The 21,566-nt window shown below is 42.4% G+C and overlaps 1 protein-coding gene across 1 annotated transcript; it reads left to right on the plus strand.

The window, feature by feature from the left end:
* The first annotated feature begins 20,539 nt into the window (after nucleotides 1–20,539).
* LOC124688535 (ethylene-responsive transcription factor ERF109-like) lies at nucleotides 20,540–21,231 on the plus strand. Its single transcript, XM_047222201.1, has one exon. It carries the CDS (start codon nucleotides 20,563–20,565, stop codon nucleotides 21,100–21,102), a length of 540 nt encoding a protein of 179 aa, XP_047078157.1. The 5' UTR covers nucleotides 20,540–20,562; the 3' UTR covers nucleotides 21,103–21,231.
* The last annotated feature ends 335 nt before the right edge of the window (nucleotides 21,232–21,566 follow it).

The following is a 21,566-nucleotide window of genomic DNA, read 5'->3' on the forward strand; positions in this document are numbered from 1 at the left end:
AATTGTCTTCAAGAAAGAATAGGACCTGAAAAATTATCTTCAAGGAGGTCCCGAAGAATTATCTTCAAGGAGGTCCCGAAGAATTATCTTCAAGGAGGTCCCGAAAAATTATCTTCAAGGAGGTCCCGAAGAATTATCTTCAAGGAGGTCTCGAAAAATTATCTTCAAAGAGGACCCGAAGAATTGTCCTCAAAGAGGACCCGAAGAAATTTTCCTGAAGGAGGAACTCGACGAAATTTTCATCAAGGAGGAAACCAAAAAAAAAAAAGGTGGACAAATCTTCGGGTTCATTGACTCGTCATATTATTCCGAGCAAGAGCATCGGTGATGTATCCGACAATATAGAAGAACCAATATATTCGGCTGTCTTATCAAGCCCGAGAGAAAAATAGAAGAACCCGCAAAATGGGTCATTGCATCAGCCGAACAAGGCACTTGACAAAATATTCTCAGAGCGCCAAAGTCGTGAATAATCTCTGAATGCCGCAAAACTCTGCGAAGGTAAGACCCCGGGTCCGTCCTGTGTGGCGTGGCATCGCCAAAGACTGCGCTCTGCTACTTTTTTCCACATCAACAGATGTGAAGAAATATCCCAGCGGACGCATTGTGGACCCGATAAAACATGACTGGGGCTCGACAGATGGTAAGGCCTTAAGCGGCACCTGTCGAGTTAGCACCAGTATCCCGAGATCATGTCCAGGGACGTGATCTTGAAGTAGGTTTTTGCGGATTGCCACTAGAGCAGTTAACTAGTACCTGATCCGTCAGATGAACTAGCCCCAATTACCATTATCCATGTACAATATAGATATGGATGTCAAATAAAAATAGCAACGGCCTGAAGTCGATAAAAGAGGGGCTGCGCCAAGTTCTTTATCGAGTAGTACAACTCGAGCCTATGCCTAGGTGCAAGCACCTGCCCATAGGCTCGGGGGCTACTCTTATCGAGAGTATTGTTCACCCTCTTGATAAAATAAAAGAAAGAAGAAAAATTGTGGTGTCGATTAAAAGCAAGTTGAGCCTACACCCAAGTGCAAACACTTGGCTGTAGCCTCGGGGGCTACTCCCATCGGGAGCGCTGGCCGCACACCCGATAGAAAAATAACTTCGACAACATATATGACAATCAAGGTTTGTAGACTCAACTCGATTCTACGACTCGAGTGGAGCCTACTCCCATCGGGAGTACATGGATTTCATCAAGTCCTCCAGAAATATAGTTAAGTTCTTCATCGAGTAGTACAACTTGAGTCTATGCCTAAGTGCAAGCACTTACCCATAGACTCGGGGGCTACCCCCATCGGGAGCGCTGCCGCGCACCCGATAGAAAAATAATTTCAAGAATCGTCGACATCATCTACGCTACACATGATCTACGACATGGACCTCGCATTTGGAGTTGATTATGCTTGGAGTCTCTGCGCAAGTCTTCGACTTCCCTAGACACTCGGGGGCTACTGACATGGGTATACCCTTCGGGTGCCCATTATTGGTATAGCTGGATCGGCTCGGCCCAATATGGAGAAGGCCCAACAAGGCAACCCGAAGAAGTAGTCGACTAGGACTCTTGTAAAACCCTAGGCTGGTTGCATGTATAAAGCTAGCCAGGGCACCCGAAATAAGGGGGAAAACAGATAGACAATAGATAGACAACATAGCTCCGCCTACGGCGGTACCTTGTAAAGATACTTATGGTCATATAGTGGATTGCTAGCAGCACGTAGGGATCCTCCACCGAGGGGACCCGAAGCTGGGTACGTCGTGTGCCTAATCTCGTCCCCGGAATCTCCATCGTCGCTCTCTCCCGAAACCCAAGTCTACAATACGTAGGCATTGCCGAGGTGATCCCTCGTTAGGGGGGGGCCATAGCGGCCCTCCTCGGCTCCTCCTTTTGGCTGGCTCATTCTTCTGGAAAAATAAGATCTTCGGTGTAATTTCCGTCAGTTGTTGATCTTCAGAAATATTGCATTCTGACGGTGCTTTTTCCAGCAGAATCCTGACTCCGGTGAATGATTCTCCAATAAACATGAAACATGCAAAATAGATGAAATAACATAAGTATCATCGCTAAATATGAAATATATCAATGAATAACAGTAAATTATGATATAAAATAGTGATGCAAAATGGACGTATCAACTCCCCCCAAGCTTAAACCTCGCTTGTCCCCAAGCGAAACTGAACTCAGTAAACAAAACCACATGTTTATATAGTGAAGAGTCGATAAATAAAATACGGACAAGAAGCATCACATTAATTCACACAAGACATTCTAGTGAACAACTTCCTCATATAATCCAACTTGAAACAAGTAGAAGGAAATCACAAATAAAGGTGCATAGGAAATCATAGTTGGTGATGGCAAACTTCGTTCTTGGTCAAAGAACAATTAACAGATTGTACTTATTTGTCGAGCAGCGCTCTTATATTAAAGCTTATACGGCATAGCTTGCATACTCAATCATAATAATCTCCTCATAATCATTGATAACTTTCAAAGCTATATTCATTCGGATAAAACTTGTACTAAACAAGGAAGAATAAAAAGGCATGATTAAATAGATCACAATATAAATGGTTGGATCACAACAACTCAATTGCTTGCTTGAGATAGAGGGAAATAGGTTTACTGACTCAACATGAAAGTAAAAGACAGGCCCTTCGCAGAGGGAAGCAAGGATTAAATCATGTGCTAGAGCTTTTTAAGTTTTGAAATCATATAGAGAGCATAAAAGTAAAGTTTGAGAGGTGTTTGTTGTTGTCAACGAATGGTAGTGGGTACTCTAACCCCCTTGCCAAACAGACTTCCAAAGAGCGGCTCCCATGAAGGACATTATCTCTACCAGCAAGGTAGATCATCCCTCTTCTCTTTTGTTTACACACGTACTTTAGTTTATTTAAGGATGACACTCCTCCCAACCTTTGCTTTCACAAGCCATGGCTAACCGAATCCTCGGGTGCCTTCCAACATTTCACATACCATGGAGGAGTGTCTATTGCAAAATTAAGTTGCTTACGGATGAATCAGGGCAAAACATGTGAAGAGAATTATTAATGAAAGTTAATTAATTGGGGCTGGGAACCCCGTTGCAATCTCTTTTTGCAAAATTATTGGATAAGCGGATGTGCCACTAGTCCATTGGTGAAAGTTGCCCAACAAGATTGAAAGGTAAAACACCACATACTTCCTCATGAGCTATAAAACATTGACACAAATAAGGGGTGATAACTTTTGAATTGTTTAAAGGTAGCACATGAAGTATTTACTTAGAATGGCAGGGATATACCACATAGTAGGTAGTTATGGTGGACACTGATGGCATAGGTTTGGTTTTAGGGTTTGGATGCACGAGAAGTATTCCCTCTCAGTACAGGTCTTTGGCTAGCAAGGTTGATTAGCAAGCATAAGAGTTGAGCGAAACAAACAAATATACATGTGATAGAAACAATCATGCATCTTTCTTGTAAGCACAAATAATTTAACTTCTGAACACTAAGCTCATAGCTAACAAGAAATAAAGATAATGAAATAACATATCTACATGTATTTCCTCTTTTCTACTTAAACTCAAAGTGTTGTTGCTATTGACCAATGCTAAGTTTGCCAAAACCAAATAGATTTACTCAATGCTCCCAAAGTGATACGAATACTAACAACAAGATCAATCATATAATAGAGATTGCCAACTAAAATAAGGTGTGCAATATGTAAGTGATAAAAACTTCTCATTAATATTCCATAACGATAACTCACACCAAGGGATACATAGATAACCAACTAAAGAGAGATACTTCCACACTGCAAACTATCTTATATGATAACTTCCCTACTCATGATATGACACTACTTGATAGTAAAAAGATAAAAGGTAGTGATGATGTGATACCGCGGCACTCCCCCAAGCTTGGAACAAACCAAGGGGGTGCCAATACCAATGATGAATTACTCCTTCGGCGGTGGTGGTGTTGTATTCTTGCCATCATCAGCCGGCAAGTCATGTTTAAGAATAGGTTGACAAAGGAAAATTTCATCAAGCTCATTCCTTTCTTCCCTAAAGACTTCACTCTCACTATCCTCCAAATGTTGCTGCAAAGGATTATTAGGAGCAAGAGCAATAGATGCACACTGTTCAACTCTAAAATCGTTATTAGGCAAATCAGCTTTATAAGGAGTTTTGGAAAATTTAGAGAAATAAAACTCATAAGATTCACCCGCAAATTTAGTTATAATTTTCTCCTTCTTGCAATCTATAATAGCTCCACAAGTATTTAGAAAAGGTCTACCAAAAATAATAGGACAAGTCTTACTAGCAGCAGAACCAAGTACCAAAAAGTCAGCAGGATATTTAATCTTACCACATAAAACTTCTACATCTCGAACAATACCAATAGGAGAGATAGTTTCTCTATTAGCTAGCCGAATAACCACATCAATATCTTCAAGTTCACAAGAACCAATTTCATGCATGATCTCCGTGTAAAGCTCATAAGGAATGGCACTAATACTTGCACCAATATCGCATAAACCATAATAACAATGATCACCAATTCTAACAGAGAGCATAGGAACACTGGCTTTCCTAGACTTATTAGGATGCGAAACAATATTAGAAGCATCTTCACAGAAAATGATATGACCATCTTCTACATTTTCAGTCACAAGATCTTTAATTATTGCAATAGCATGTTCAACCTTTATTCGCTCTTCAGGTTCTATAGGTTTCTTTGCACTTTTATTAACCGCACTAGTTATAGCAGAATACTCCTTCATTTTAGCAGGAAAAGGAGTTTTTTCAATATAAGCTTCAGGAAGAATATGATCCACAGTTTTAATTTCAACACATTTATCTATAGGTGAATCAGTTTTATCTTTGTAAGGTTCATGATACTTATCAAAATTCTTCCTAGGCAATTCAAAATGAGAGGCAAAAGCTTTATAAAAGTTTGCAACAACTTGAGAGTCAAGACCATAAGTAGCACTCATATTACGAAATTTATCAGTATCCATAAAAGTTTCAATGCATTCATAATCATAATTTATACCCGACTCTCTATCTTTGTTGTTCTCCCATCCTTCAGTATTCTCCTGAATCCGATCAAGAAGGTCCCATTTAAACTCTTATTTGTTGCGTGTAAATGATCCAGAACAAGTAGTATCCAGCAAGGTTTTATCTTGAAAAGAAAGTCTTGCATAGAAATTATCAATAATGATATTACCAGGAAGTTCATGAATGGGGCATTTGAGCATTAAAGACTTCAATCTCCCCATGCTTGGGCAATACTCTCTCCATCATGAGGCCAGAAATTATATATGCGGTTCCGGTCTTTGTGAATTTCACTTGGAGGATAGAATTTAGAATAAAATAGAGGCACAATATCCTTCCAATCAAGAGAATCCCCATTCTTCAGCAATTACCAATGCGCCGCTTTACCAGACAGCGATATAGAGAATAGTTTCTTCCTAACTTCATCCATAGCAATACCTGCACACTTGAATAACCCGCATAATTCATGTAAAAACAGTAAATGATCTCCAGGATGGACAGTTCCATCCCCTTCATAGCGGTTATCCACAACACGTTCAATAATTTGCATAGGTATTTTGTATGGAACCTCTTTCTCACCTGGCGCCTCATCCACTACCTTTGCAGTAGTAGTAGATTTTTAAAAGAGGAATTCAAGAGAAGACCTCTCCATAATGAATTATAGCAGCAGGCAGAAATAAAAACAGCATGTACAGTAAAAGTTTTCCTTACCAATTTCACTTACCAATAGCGCTTCACTCCCCGGCAACGGCGCCAGAAAATAGTCTTGATGACCCACAAGTATAAGGGGTGTATAGTAGTACTTTCGATAAATAAGAGTGTCGAACCCAACGAGGAGCAGAAGGTGTTGACAAGAAGTTTCGATGAAGGATTCACTGTAAATGCTCACAAACAAGTATTCAGGGGGTTTTGATATAGCAGATAAATAAAGTACAAGTAAATAAAATGCGAGAGTAATAGTTGCAGCGAGTGGCCCAATCCTTTTTAGCACAAAGGACAAGCCGGTTTGTTTACTTATGATGACCAAACGTTCTTGAGGACACACGGGATTTTAGTCTAGTGCTTTCGCTTCGTACAGCTGATTAATCTTCATTGTTTTGATAAGTGTTGTGTGGGTGAACCTATGCTAATGCATCGCCCTTCCTAGGACTAATACATACTTGTGATTATACCCCTTGCAAGCATCCGCACGTACAACAAAGTAATTAAGATAAATCTAACCACAGCCTTAAACTCTGAGATCCTGCTATCCCTCCTGCATCGATATACCAACGGGGGTTTAGGTTTTTGTCACTCCGGCTACCCCACAATTAGCAAACGAATACAAGATGCACTCCCCTAGGCCCATAAAGGTGAAGTATCATGTAGTCGACGTTCACATGACACCACTAGAAGAATAACACCACAACTTAAATATCAAACCATTGAATATTACTCACCATAGTTCACTACTAACATTTAGACTTCACCCATGTCCTCAAGAACTAAACGAACTACTCACGAGACATCATATGGAACATGATCAGAGGTGATATGATGATGAATAACAATCTGAACATAAACCTTGGTTCAATGGTTTCACTCAATAGCATCAATAACAAGGAGTAATCAATACCGGGAGAGTTTCCCCTATGAAAAATCAAGATTCAACCCTAGATGTTACAGCGGTGACGAGGTGTGATGCGTGTAATTGACACGTCCGTTGGGAACCCCAAGAGGAAGGTGTGATGCGCACAGCGGCAAGTTTCCCTCAGTAAGAAACCAAGGTTTAATCGAACCAGTAGGAGTCAAGAAGCACGTTGAAGGTTGATGGCGGCGGGATGTAGTGCGGCGCAACACCGGAGATTCCGGCGCCAACGTGGAACCCGCACAACACAACCAAAGTACTTTGCCCCAACGAAACAGGTGAGGTTGTCAATCTCACCGGCTTGCTGTAACAAAGGATTAACCGTATTGTGTGGAAGATGATTGTTTGCAAGAAAACAAGTAAAGAACAAGTATTGCAGCAGATTTGTATTTCAAGTATAAAAGAATGGACCGGGGTCCACAGCTCACTAGAGGTGTCTCTCCCATAAGATAAAAGCTTGTTGGGTGAACAAATTACAGTCGGGCAATTGACAAATAGAGAGAGCATAACAATGCACATACATGTCATGATAAGTACAAGTGAGATTTAATTGGGCATTACGACAAAGTACATAGACCGCCATCCAACCGCATCTATGCCTAAAAAGTCCACCTTCAGTGTTATCATCCGAACCCCTTCCAAGTATTAAGTTGCAAAGCAACAGCACAATTGCATTAAGTATGGTGCGTAATGTAATCAACAACTACATTCTTAGACATAGCATCAATGTTTTATCCCTAGTGGCAACAAGCACAACACAACCTTAGAACTTTCGTCACCGTCCCGGTATCAATGGAGGCATGAACCCACTATCGAGCATAAATACTCCCTCTTGGAGTTAAGAGCAAAAACTTGGCCGCAGCCTCTACTAATAACGGAGAGCATGCAAGATCATAAACAACACATAGGTAATAACTTGATAATTAACATAACATGGTATTCTCTATCCATCGGATCCCGACAAACACAACATATAGTATTACGGATAGATGATCTTGATCATGTTAGGCAGCTCACAAGATCCAACAATGAAGCACAATAAGGAGAAGACAACCATCTAGCTACTACTATGGACCCATAGTCCAGGGGTGAACTACTCACTCATCACTCCGGAGGCGACCATGGCGGTGAAGAGTCCTCCGGGAGATGAATCCCCTCTCCGGCAGGGTGCCGGAGGAGATCTCCGTAATCCCCCGAGATGGGATTGGCGGCGGCGGCGTCTCCGGAAGGTTTTCCGTATCGTGGTTCTCGTACCGGGGTTTTCGCGACGGAGGCTTTAAGTAGGCGGAAGGGCAACGTGGGGGCCACACGAGGGCCCCACACCATAGGTCGGCGCGGCCGGGCCGGGGCCGCGCCGCCCTATGGTGGCGGCGCCTCGTGGCCCCACTTCGACTCCTCTTCGGTCTTCTGGAAGCTTCGTGGCAAAATAGGACCCTGGGCGTTGATTTCATCCAATTCCGAGAATATTTCGTTACTAGGATTTCTGAAACCAAAAACAGCAGAAAAACAGCAACTGGCTCTTCGGCATCTTGTTAATAGGTTAGTTCTAGAAAATGCACGAATATGACATAAAGTGTGCATAAAACATATAGATATCATCAATAATGTGGCATGGAACATAAGAAATTATCGATACGTCGGAGACGTATCAGCATCCCCAAGCTTAGTTCTGCTCGTCCCGAGCAGGTAAAACGATAACAAAGATAATTTCTGAAGTGACATGCCATCATAACCTTGATCATACTATTTGTAAACATATGTAATGAATGCAGCGATCAAAACAATGGTAATGACATGAGTAAACAAGTGAATCATAAAGCAAAGACTTTTCACGAATAGTACTTCAAGACAAGCATCAATAAGTCTTGCATAAGAGTTAACTCATAAAGCAATAAATCAAAGTAAAGGTATTGAAGCAACACAAAGGAAGATTAAGTTTCAGCGGTTGCTTTCAACTTATAACATGTATATCTCATGGATAATTGTCAACATAGAGTAATATAACAAGTGCAATATGCATGTATGTAGGAATCAATGCACAGTTCACACAAGTGTTTGCTTCTTGAGGTGGAGAGAGATAGGTGAACCGACTCAACATAAAAATAAAAAGAATGGTCCTTCAAAGAGGAAAGCATCGATTGCTATATTTGTGCTAGAGCTTTTATTTTGAAAACATGAAACAATTTTGTCAACGGTAGTAATAAAGCATATGAGTTATGTAAATTATATCTTACAAGTTGCAAGCCTCATGCATAGTATACTAATAGTGCCCGCACCTTGTCCTAATTAGCTTGGACTACCGGATCATTGCAATACATATGTTTTAACCAAGTGTCACAATGGGGTACCTCCATGCCGCCTGTACAAAGGTCTAAGGAGAAAGCTCGCATTTTGGATTTCTCGCTTTTGATTATTCTCAACTTAGACATCCATACCGGGACAACATGGAAAACAGATAATGGACTCCTCTTTAATGCATAAGCATGTGACAACAATTATTATTCTCATATGAGATTGAGGATATATGTCCAAAATCGAAACTTCCACCATGATTCATGGCTTTAGTTAGCGGCCCAATGTTCTTCTCTAACAATATGCATGCTCCAACCATTAAGGTGGTAGATCTCTCTTACTTCGTACAAGACGGACATGCATAGCAACTCACATGATATTCAACAAAGAATAGTTGATGGCGTCCCTGTAAACATGGTTATCGCACAACAAGCAACTTAATAAGAGATAAAGTGCATAAGTACATATTCAATACCACAATAGTTTTTAAGCTATTTGTCCCATGAGCTATATATTGCAAAGGTGAATGATGGAATTTTAAAGGTAGCACTCAAGCAATTTACTTTGGAATGGCGGATAAATACCATGTAGTAGGTAGGTATGGTGGACACAAATGGCATAGTGGTTGGCTCAAGGATTTTGGATGCATGAGAAGTATTCCCTCTCGATACAAGGTTTAGGCTAGCAAGGTTATTTGAAACAAACACAAGGATGAACGGTGCAGCAAAACTCACATAAAAGACATATTGTAAACATTATAAGACTCTACACCGTCTTCCTTGTTGTTCAAAACTCAATACTAGATATTATCTAGACTCTAGAGAAACCAAATATGCAAACCAAATTAGCAAGCTCTAAGTGTTTCTTCATTAATGGGTGCAAAGTATATGATGCAAGAGCTTAAACATGAGCACAACAATTGTCAAGTATCAAATTATCCAAGACATTTTAGAGTTACTACATGTAGTATTTTCCAATTCCAACCATATAACAATTTAACGTAGAAGAAACTTCGCCATGAATACTATGAGTAGAGCCTAAGGACATACTTATCCATATGCTACAGCGGAGCGTGTCTCTCTCCCACAAAGTGAATGCTAGGATCCATTTTATTCAAACAAAACAAAAAACAAAAACAAACCGACGCTCCAAGCAAAGTGCATAAGATGTGACGGAATAAAAATATAGTTTCAGGGGAGGAACCTCGATAATGTTGTCGATGAAGAAGGGGATGCCTTGGGCATCCCCAAGCTTAGACGCTTGAGTCTTCTTAGAATATGCAGGGGTGAACCACCGGGGCATCCCCAAGCTTAGAGCTTTCACTCTTCTTGATCATATTGTATCATACTCCTCTCTTGATCCTTGAAAACTTCCTCCACACCAAACTCGAAACAACTCATTAGAGGGTTAGTGCACAATAAAAATTAACATGTTCAGAGGTGACACAATCATTCTTAACACTTCTGGACATTGCATAAAGCTACTGGACATTAATGGATCAAAGAAATTCATCCAACATAGCAAAAGAGGCAATGCGAAATAAAAGGCAGAATCTGTCAAAACAGAACAGTCCGTAAATATGGATTTTATTAGGGCACCAGACTTGCTCAAATGAAAATGCCCAAATTGAATGAAAGTTGCGTACATATCTAAGGATCACGCACGTAAATTGGCTTAATTTTCTGAGTTACCTACAGAGAATTAGGCCCAGATTCGTGACAAAGAAAGAAAACTGTTTCTGCGCAGTAATCCAAATCTAGTATTTACTTTACTATCAAAGACTTTACTTGGCACAACAAAACACAAAACTAAGATAAGGAGAGGTTGCTACAGTAGTAAACAACTTCCAAGACTCAAATTCAAAACAAAAATACTGTAGTAAAAACATGGGTTGTCTCCCATAAGCGCTTTTCTTTAACGCCTTTCGCCTAGGCGCGAAAGTGTAAATCAAGTAACATCAAGAGATGAAGCATCAACATCATAATTTGTTCTAATAATAGAATCAAAAGGTAACTTCATTCTCTTTCTAGGGAAGTGTTCCATACCTTTCTTGAGAGGAAATCGATATTTAATATTACCTTCCTTCATATCAATAGTAGCACCAACGGTTCGAAGAAAAGGTCTTCCCAATATAATGGGGCAAGATGCATTGCATTCAATATCCAAAACAACAAAATCAACGGGGACAAGGTTATTGTTAACCATAATATGAACATTATCAACTTTCCCCAAAGGTTTCTTTTTAGCATTATCAGCGAGATTAACATCCGGATAACAGTTTTTCAATGGTGGCAAGTCAAGCATATCATAGACTTTCTTAGGCATAACGAAATACTTGCACCAAGATCACATAAAGCATTACAATCAAAATCATTGACCCTCATTTTAATGATGGGCTCCCAACCATCTTCTAGCTTTCTAGGAATAGAAGTTTCAAGTTTTAGTTTCTCTTCTCTAGCTTTTATGAGAGCATTTGTAATATGTTTTGTGAAAGCCAAGTTTACAGCGCTAGCATTGGGACTCTTAGCAAGTTTTTGTAAGAAATTTATAACTTCAGAGATGTGGCAATCATCAAAATCTAAATCATTACAATCTAAAGCAATGGGATTATCATCCCCTAGGTTGGAAAAAATTTCAGCAGTTTTATCACAGAGCGTTTCAGCAGCTTTAGCAGCTTCGGGTAATTTTGCGCGCTTTGCACTAGGAGTAGAAACATTGCCAACACCAATTATTTTACCATTAATAGTAGGAGGTGCAGCAACATGTGAATCATTAGCATTGCTAGTGGTGGTAATAGTCCAAACTTTAGCTACATTTTTCTCTTTAGCTAGTTTTTCATTTTCTTCTCTATCCCACCTAGCACGCAGCTTCAGCCATTAATCTTATATTCTCATTAATTCTAACTTGGATGGCATTTGCTGTAGTAACAATTTTATTTTCAATATCCCTATTAGGCATAACTTTCGATTTCAAAAGATCAACATCGGAGGCAAGACTATCAACCTTAGAAGCAAGAATATCAATTTTATTGAGCTTTTCCTCAACAGATTTGTTAAAGGCAGGTTTGTGTACTAATAAATTCTTTAAGCATAGCTTCAAGTCCAGGGGGTGTATTCCTATTATTGTTGTAAGAATTCCCATAAGAATTAGCATAACCGTTACCATTATTATAAGGATATGGCCTATAGTTATTACTAGAATTGTTCCGATAAGCATTGTTGTTGAAATTATTATTTTTAATGAAGTTTACATCAACATGTTCTTCTTGGGTAACCAATGAAGCTAACGGAACATTATTAGGATCAACATTAGTCCTATCATTCACAAGCATAGACATAATAGCATCAATCTTATCATTCAAGGAAGAGGATTCTTCAACAGAATTTACCTTCTTACCTTGTGGAGCTCTTTCCGTGCGCCATTCAGAGTAATTAATCATCATATTATCAAGGAGCTTTGTTGCTTCACCAAGAGTGATGGACATAAAGGTACCTCCAGCAGCTGAATCCAATAAATTCCGCGAAGAAAAATTTAGTCCTGCATAGAAGGTTTGGATGATCATCCAAGTAGTCGATCCATGGGTTGGGCAATTTTTAACCAAAGATTTCATTCTTTCCCAAGCTTGAGCAACATGTTCATTATCCAATTGTTTAAAATTCATTATGCTACTCCTCAAAGATATAATTTTAGCAGGGGATAATATCTACCAATAAAATCATCCTTGCATTTAGTCCATGAATCAATACTATTCTTAGGCGAGAGATAGCAACCAATCTTTAGCTCTTCCTCTTAATGAGAAAGGAAACAATTTCAATTTAATAATATCACCATCTACATCTTTATACTTTTGCATTTCACACAATTCAACAAAATTATTGAGATGGGCAGCAAGCATCATCGGAACTAACACTGGAAAATTGCTCTCGCATAACAAGATTCAAGTAAAGCAGGTTTAATTTCAAAGAATTCTGCTGTAGTAGCAGGTGGAGCAATAGGTGTGCATAGGAAATCATTATTATTTGTGGTTGTGAAGTCACACAACTTAGTGTTTTCAGGGGTGGCCATTTTAGCAGTAGTAAATAAAGCAAACTAGATAAAGTAAATGCAAGTAACTAATTTTTTTGTGTTTTTGCTATAGAGTGCAAGACAGTAAATAAAGTAAAGCTAGCAACTAATTTTTTTGTGTTTTGATATAAGTGCAGCAAACAAAGTAGTAAATAAAATAAAGCAAGACAAAAACAAAGTAAAGAGGTTGAGAAGTGGAGACTCCCCTTGCAGCTTGTCTTGATCTCCCCGGCAACGGCGCCAGAAATTTGCTTGATGCGTGTAATTGACACGTCCGTTGGGAACCCCAAGAGGAAGGTGTGATGCGCACAGCGGCAAGTTTTCCTCAGTAAGAAACCAAGGTTTAATCGAACCAGTAGGAGTCAAGAAGCACGTTGAAGGTTGATGGCGGCGGGATGTAGTGCGGCGCAACACCGAGATTCCGGCGCCAACGTGGAACCTGCACAACACAACCAAAGTACTTTGCCCCAACGAAACGGTGAGGTTGTCAATCTCACCGGCTTGCTGTAACAAAGGATTAACCGTATTGTGTGGAAGATGATTGTTTGCAAGAAAACAAGTAAAGAACAAGTATTGCAGCAGATTTGTATTTCAAGTATAAAAGAATGGACCGGGGTCCACAGTTCACTAGAGGTGTCTCTCCCATAAGATAAAAGCATGTTGGGTGAACAAATTACAGTCGGGCAATTGACAAATAGAGAGAGCATAACAATGCACATATATGTCATGATAAGTACAGTGAGATTTAATTGGGCATTACGACAAAGTACATAGACCGCCATCCAACTGCATCTATGCCTAAAAAGTCCACCTTCAGGTTATCATCCGAACCCCTTCCAAGTATTAAGTTGCAAAGCAACAGACAATTGCATTAAGTATGGTGCGTAATGTAATCAACAACTACATTCTTAGACATAGCATCAATGTTTTATCCCTAGTGGCAACGAGCACAACACAACCTTAGAACTTTCCGTCACATCGTCCCGGTATCAATGGAGGCATGAACCCACTATCGAGCATAAATACTCCCTCTTGGAGTTAAGAGCAAAAACTTGGCCGAGCCTCTACTAATAACGGAGAGCATGCAAGATCATAAACAACACATAGGTAATAACTTGATAATTAACATAACATGGTATTCTCTATCCATCGGATCCCGACAAACACAACATATAGTATTACAGATAGATGATCTTGATCATGTTAGGCAGCTCACAAGATCCAACAATGAAGCACAATAAGGAGAAGACAACCATCTAGCTACTACTATGGACCCATAGTCCAGGGGTGAACTACTCACTCATCACTCCGGAGGCGACCATGGCGGTGAAGAGTCCTCCGGGAGATGAATCCCCTCTCCGGCAGGGTGCCGGAGGAGATCTCCGGAATCCCCCGAGATGGGATTGGCGGCGGCGGCGTCTCCGGAAGGTTTTCCGTATCGTGGTTCTCGGTGCCGGGGTTTTCGCGACGGAGGCTTTAAGTAGGCGGAAGGGCAACGTGGGGGGCCACACGAGGGCCCCACACCATAGGTCGGCACGGCCGGGGCACAGGCCGCGCCGCCCTATGGTGGCGGCGTCTCGTGGCCCCACTTCGACTCCTCTTCGGTCTTCTGGAAGCTTCGTGGCAAAATAGGACCCTGGGCGTTGATTTCGTCCAATTCCGAGAATATTTCGTTACTAGGATTTCTGAAACCAAAAACAGCAGAAAACAGCAACTGGCTCTTCGGCATCTTGTTAATAGGTTAGTTCCAGAAAATGCATGAATATGACATAAAGTGTGCATAAAACATGTAGATATCATCAATAATGTGGCATGGAACATAAGAAATTATCGATACGTCGGAGACGTATCAAGGTGCAGCGGTGGAGATGTCGGTGACGGTGGTGGAGATGATGGTGATGATGATCCCAATGAAGTCCAGCTCGATGGCGGTGACGATGGCGTTGATTTCCCCCTCCGGGAGGGAATTTCCCCGACGGATTTCAGCCTGCCAGAGAGCTCTTTTCTCTCTGGTGTTTTCCGCCCCGCAGAGGCGGCTGTGTCTCCTCGCGATTATTCCCCGCACCTTAGGTTTTCGGGAAGATGAAGTACGCGGAAGAGAGGGGGCCGAGAGGGGCTGTGGGCCCCCTCTCCACAAGGCGGCGCGGCCAGGGCAGGGCCCACGCCGGCCTATGGGGGGGCCCATGGCGGCCCTCCTCGGCTCCTCCTTTTGGCTGGCTCATTCTTCTGGAAAAATAAGATCTTCGGTGTAATTTCCGTCAGTTGTATATCTTGAGAAATATTGCATTCTGACGGTGCTTTTTCCAGCAGAATCCTGACTCCGGTGAATGATTCTCCAATAATCATGAAACATGCAAAATAGATGAAATAACATAAGTATCATCTCTAAATATGAAATATATCAATGAATAACAGTAAATTATGATATAAAATAGTGATGCAAAATGGACGTATCAGTCCATCACATCATTCACTTAATGATATGACCTTGTTATGGAAAACATCTAATGTTCATGATCGTGAAATTATGATCATCTATTAATCAACAACCTAGTTTAACGAGAGGCTTACTAGGGACTCTATTAAGTTTATAAAACACACAAGTATTACTGTTTCCGGATAATACTATTATAGCATGGGATGTAAATGTTTATCATAAACACAAAGATATAAATAATAACTATTTTATTATTGCCACTTGAGCATATCTCCAACAGTCTCCCACTTGCACTAGAGTCAATAATCTAGATTACATGGTAATGTACCTAACACCCATGATATTCTGGTGTTGGTCATGCTTCGCTCTAGGGAGAGGTTTAGTCAACGGATCTGCCACATTCGGATCAGTGTGTACTTTGCAAATCTTTATGTCACCATCTTTGACATATTTGCGAATAGAATGAAAACGTAGCCTGATGTGCTTCAACTTTTTGTGTGACCTTGGTTCTTGTGCATTGGCTATGGCACCCATGTTGTCACAATAGATGATCATCGAGTCCAACGCACTAGGTGTTGGAGATATGCCCGAGAGGCAATAATAAAGTAGTTATTGTTATATCTTTCTGTTCATGATAAATGTTTACACCCCATGCTATAATTGTATTAACCGGAAACATTAATACATGTGTGTTGTGTGAACAACCAGAGTCCCTAGTAAGCCTCTCGTTTAACTAGCTTGTTGATTAATAGATGATCATGGTGTCCTGATCATGAACATTGGATGTTATTAATAACAAGGTCATATCATTAGGTGAATGATGTGATGGACATACACCCATAGTAAGCGTAGCATATGATCAATCATTTAGTTCTTTATGTTTCAAGCTTTAATATGCATAGTAACTTAATCCTTTGACCATGAGATCATGTAAATCACTTATACCTGAAGGGTACTTTGATTACATCAAACGCCACTGCGTAAATGAGTGGTTATAAAGATGGGATCGAATGAAGCCCGGTGATCAGGGGGGTACGTGAGCACGCCCTAGCTGCTCGACACGTGTCTAACACCATCCACTATTCCGTTAACTTATCACAGGGGAAGGCGCATGTGGTCGCGTCTGTCCTCTTCTACCTCCACCGCTCATTCTCTCTCTCTCCCCAAAATAACCACGGGAAGCGCCGAGCTCAAGATCTTGGTCCGCTCCGCTCCGAGCAGACGACAGATCGAACAACTAGCAGGGGAAAGAAAATTCCCAAATCGAAACTTCCCTTCGGCGGAAGCCTCCCCTTCCAATCGAGGACGCGCAACATCCGCCCGCGCTCGTCTCCCCTGCAGAGCCACGGCCGAGACGCGCAGCGCTTGGGAGCGGGCGTCGCTGGCCTCCTCTATGCTCGACTGCGGCATCTGCCGGCTCCCGCGCGCCGGAGTTGCTGGGCGGCGAGCTGTGGAGCGCCGCGTGCGGCTGCCGGCGGCGGAGCAACGAGGAAGTTGGGAGGAAAAGAGGTAGCATCAATTTAGTACAGGTCAAGTGCCACTCCGGTGGATCGAGAAATCGCAGCACATCCCGGCCGGAGGGCACGAGAGCTCGAGGTAGGGGAGCCTAGCAGTAGCATCTGGTCGTCTCAGCGGAGGCCAGCGCGGAGCAACTGCAGAGGAGGTGCGTGGAGCAGCGGACGAATCAAGCCAGGCTGCCGCCCCGTCTGGGCGCCCCACCACCAGATCCGCCGCTGCATCATCTCGAATCCGATCTTGGAGGCGCAGAGTTATTGGATCCACAGCTCCTACGCCAACTGACGCTGCTTAGCGTGGAAGGGGCCTAGCCGTGAGCGGTCAAGCTCGCGCTGCCCAGGTCACCTGCTCCTCCCCGTCCCCGTTCGACCGACTCGAGCGATAGAGAAGGTTGGCCGGCTTCACCAGATGAGGGACGGAGCTGATGAGGTCCGGCAACGGTGGTCGAGGTTGGGTTGGTGGCGGGGTCTAGCTCGTCGCGCAGCTCAGACTAGGAGGATTTATGCTAGCGGGCAAGGTTGTTTAGTCTCTAGCGCTATTGGGATTATCTAGTGTGAAGCCTAAGCCGAGGGAATCGACCGCATCTCCTCGGCGGACGGCAGCGAAGGCGCTCGCCCGGTGCTGAGGTGCGCCTCGAGGTAGACGAGATGCGGCCGAATTCTCAGGTCGGGCCCACGATGGAGCGGCAAGAATTCACGCCGTTTTATCTCCGTTAGCATCTAGCGAATCTAAAAGCAAATCCAACGGTATCTAGGGGGTGCGCACGTACCCCCCTGAACACCAAATCCACTCTCGGGATGGGATTAAGTATTCGGAAAGTATGAGTTGAGGCATATGTATCAATAGTGAGATTTGTCCATCCTAATGACGGATAGATATACTCTGGGCCCTCTCGGTGGAATGACATCCAATTAGCTTGCAAGCATGTAACTAGTTCACAAGGGATATCATATCGTGTTACGAGTAAAGAGCACTTATCGTCCTCGTCGTCCCTCGTGCGCCATCGTCCCTCATGCACCGCCACCTCGCCGTCTCTCATGCGCCACCGTATTGTTGCGACCCCAGCTGTAATATTCTTCGTCGGAGACCACAACTGCAGCTTGCAGTACACATGCCCAACGCAAGGATGTACATGGGAAATATTGTTGTGACTGTAATGTGTAGATCTCTGTTACATCTTGATGAAATTATGTAATGTCTTGTGAGTTGATGAAGATGGCCAAAGTGATATTTTGATTTGATGAAAATAGCTAATTCATTTCAAATCAGTATTTTTACAACATTTTAGCACTCTGGGCATTCTACACATTTCACTCTTAAACCAACAACAACTTACATAAAAAATTATCTTGCCAAACATCAAATCTTTGCTTCCAACAACTGCTTTCTACATCTATTTTTCTATAGCTCACCAGGTACACTGCTTCTCAAAAGCTGCAGCCAAAACAATCAGACTATAGCAGAACTGACCTTCTAAGTGGTTAGCTCTGGTAACATTTTCCATCCCTTGAAGCATTAGAGATGCATGGTGACCTGAAGGGTATGGCAAACATACGTCCTCCACAACGCTGATTACTGAGAGATGGGACCTAAGGCGCAAGTAAAAGGGTAAATTAGTTAACGAAGAGGTATCAAAACCATGGGTAATCATGTCCAGAGATCCGAGTGATTAAGTCAAATGAGTTCACTGGATTAATTGTGTAGCTGTGAAGCTGAATAATTGTAATTGAGAAATTTGGATAATCCATAAAAAAAGACGGATAATTTGTATCCACTGGGCAATATCTGCATCTTTACCTGATATCGGTTTAATGTGGTAAAAATTAGCTAATTTCACTAGGAGCTCAGTAAACCGACGCTGAGATTTAAGAAATGAGGTAATGTGCATTTAACACTCGATCAACAAGCATCTAGAAAATGACTCGATTCAGAAAGACCCGACTAAATTTGCAGGTGGTGAAAGACACTGTTTGGAGTACGTTACAATATTATATTTTGCCACATTATCATTCACAGAGTCGAGTCTAGCGAGTTTTTTTTTCGATTGTACATATGTACAATTTTTCATACTTGCGCTTTTATACCATCCCTTTTTTCAGTAAAGTTTCTTGTCTATACTAGAGAGGCTAATGGAGATGTGGAAACCCACGCTCCTTGTGTGTAGATGGGATGGGTAAGGGGAGGCCGGACATTCTATTGTGCCGCGTCAGACTAAAAGAGAGATTGGCCTAACTAATGCAGTAAATCAATCAATCAAAACAATGCATCTTTGTATTCTGGGAGAAAATCACCACACAATATGCTATTTTAAATGGCCTAACTAATGCAGTAATATGTGCTTGTACTCCCTCCGTTGGAGAATAAGCGATTCAACTAGCGATTCAACTATATATAGCTACGGTTGTATCTAGACACGTGTTTTTAGTGCGTTAGATAAATTTATATTAAAAAAACCAATCATTTACTTTAGGACGGAGGGAGTAAGATTTATGAAAGGAGCTATTGCGTACCTAATACTCGATCGACAACCATCTAGAAAAATGACTCGATTAACAAAAATGCGACTAAATTTGCTAGGCGTTGAAACTTGAAAGACAACCGAGATGGTTTGGATTCCACAAAGTCGTACGTTATTATATTTTGCGTTGCCGTCATCCACACACGCAAAGCTATAAACAAAAAAACGCAGCCCAGAGTTTTTCTACAGTATTTCATACGGAACAGTACTTACGAATATAAGTCAAGTTTTTTGTCTATACGAGAGAGAGGCCAATCGAAACGTACGTGGAAACCCACACTCCACCTCATCCGCGCGTGCTAGTAGAAAACAGCGCTCGACCTTATGTCCTGTGGGCGTCGCTTTCACACACTGCGCCGGTGGGAACTCTCACTTTCCTAATCATCCTTCTACTACTAGTGCAAGTGGTCAAAGTCAACCACTGTAGTGTTCTTTGCTGAATATGGAAGATAAGCTCGGCATCACAGTTAATTTAGGAAATGCAATGAAATCTTGCTAAATAGATAAGCTCAGAATCCCAACTAATTTATGAAATCTGACAAAATCGAGAAGAAGAAACGAACTCCCCTCTGATCCATAATTAGTGTTGTCGTTTTGGTTAAAATTTAAGTACAAATAATTAAACCCGGGATATTTATTACGGAATGGAGTATAATTTGCGAAATCTAAAAGATAAGCTTCGTCTTGCTAGAGCTCGAGTGCATACTTGTTGGCCATTAATTTCAACCTGAAAGGTAAGCTGAGCGTCCCCAATTAATTTGCTCTTGCAAGCTTGCCTAAATATGCAACCACAGGTCAAAATCATCGGATTTTGTCAAAGTGATTTTGCCTAGGCCAGACCAATCTTATAAGATAACATGTGTGAACAGCTCGAATATGGTCATATCCAGCCGCCAGGGTACGTACTGTGTGGATGTGGCTAATCATCGATTACTCACCCTTCCGTTCACACGACAACAACGTGTTTTAAATGCGCTTAGACTTGCAGGATCGAATCACCAGAACTCAACTCAGATCGCAAAACCTCACTCTGCGTCACAGCTGAGCTACACGAGCTCCCGTCATGGTGCCGAGGCTGGAGCACGAGTTCCTGCTCCCCAACTCCGAGCAGGAGAACTCCCTCTTCCTCCGCGCCCTCATCTCCGTCGTCTCCGGCGACGCCGTCGTCCCTACGCTGCACATCGAGCCGTCGACGCTGCCATTTGCCGTTGCCGCTCCCGCTGCGGCGTGTGCAAGGTGCGGCGTCGACGGGTGCCTCGGCTGCGACGTCGTCGCCACGACCGGCTCGAGCAGCGAGGGTGAAGAGTTCACCGCCGCGAGCTTTGTGAAGGCTGGCGGCGTGCGGAAGCGGCGCGCGACGAAGGGAGGCAAGTTCAGAGGCGTGCGGCAGCGGCCGTGGGGCAAGTGGGCGGCGGAGATCCGCGACCCACACCGCGCTGTGCTCAAGTGGCTCGGCACCTTCGACAACGCCGCCGAGGCCGCGCGCGCCTACGACGTCGTGGCGCTCGAGTTCCGTGGCCACCTCGCCAAGCTCAACTTCCCTGTGATCAGTGTGACTGAAAGTGCTACTAGCACGGAGCGAAGGACAACGGGACTAGTTTGAATGGCAGTAGCGTGGAATTTGGTGTAGAAAAACAAGAATCGTGGGAGGTTTATTCATTACTTGGTAGCAACAAGGAGGAAGAAGCCGCCGTTCTATTCAAGATCAGTCCAAATGGTTGATTCGTTGCTTCCGTTCAATTTTGACTCCGATCTGATTGAAGAGATTGAAACTATACGAATAAAGCTCAAATTTACGTCCCAGGTTTCAATGTTGTATTGCCAGATTTAGTTAATCGATTTGGTTATCTGGTTTCTAGCTAGCCATGGTCGCCTTTCAAGATGGTTCGCCGCTCACCAAGCCACATCGTCATGTAATCACATTTTCCATCTTCTCCTCCATTTCTTCGCTAAGTCGTTGCCCTGTTTGTGCGAAGATACATGTTTGCCCAAGAGAGTTTGAGGGCCCAATTTGATAAATTTGATAAATCATATTTCATGTAACGAGGTGTTGTCCGCGTACAAGCA

Source organism: Lolium rigidum, chromosome 2, assembly GCF_022539505.1.
Source record: "Lolium rigidum isolate FL_2022 chromosome 2, APGP_CSIRO_Lrig_0.1, whole genome shotgun sequence".
NCBI lineage: Eukaryota > Viridiplantae > Streptophyta > Magnoliopsida > Poales > Poaceae > Lolium > Lolium rigidum.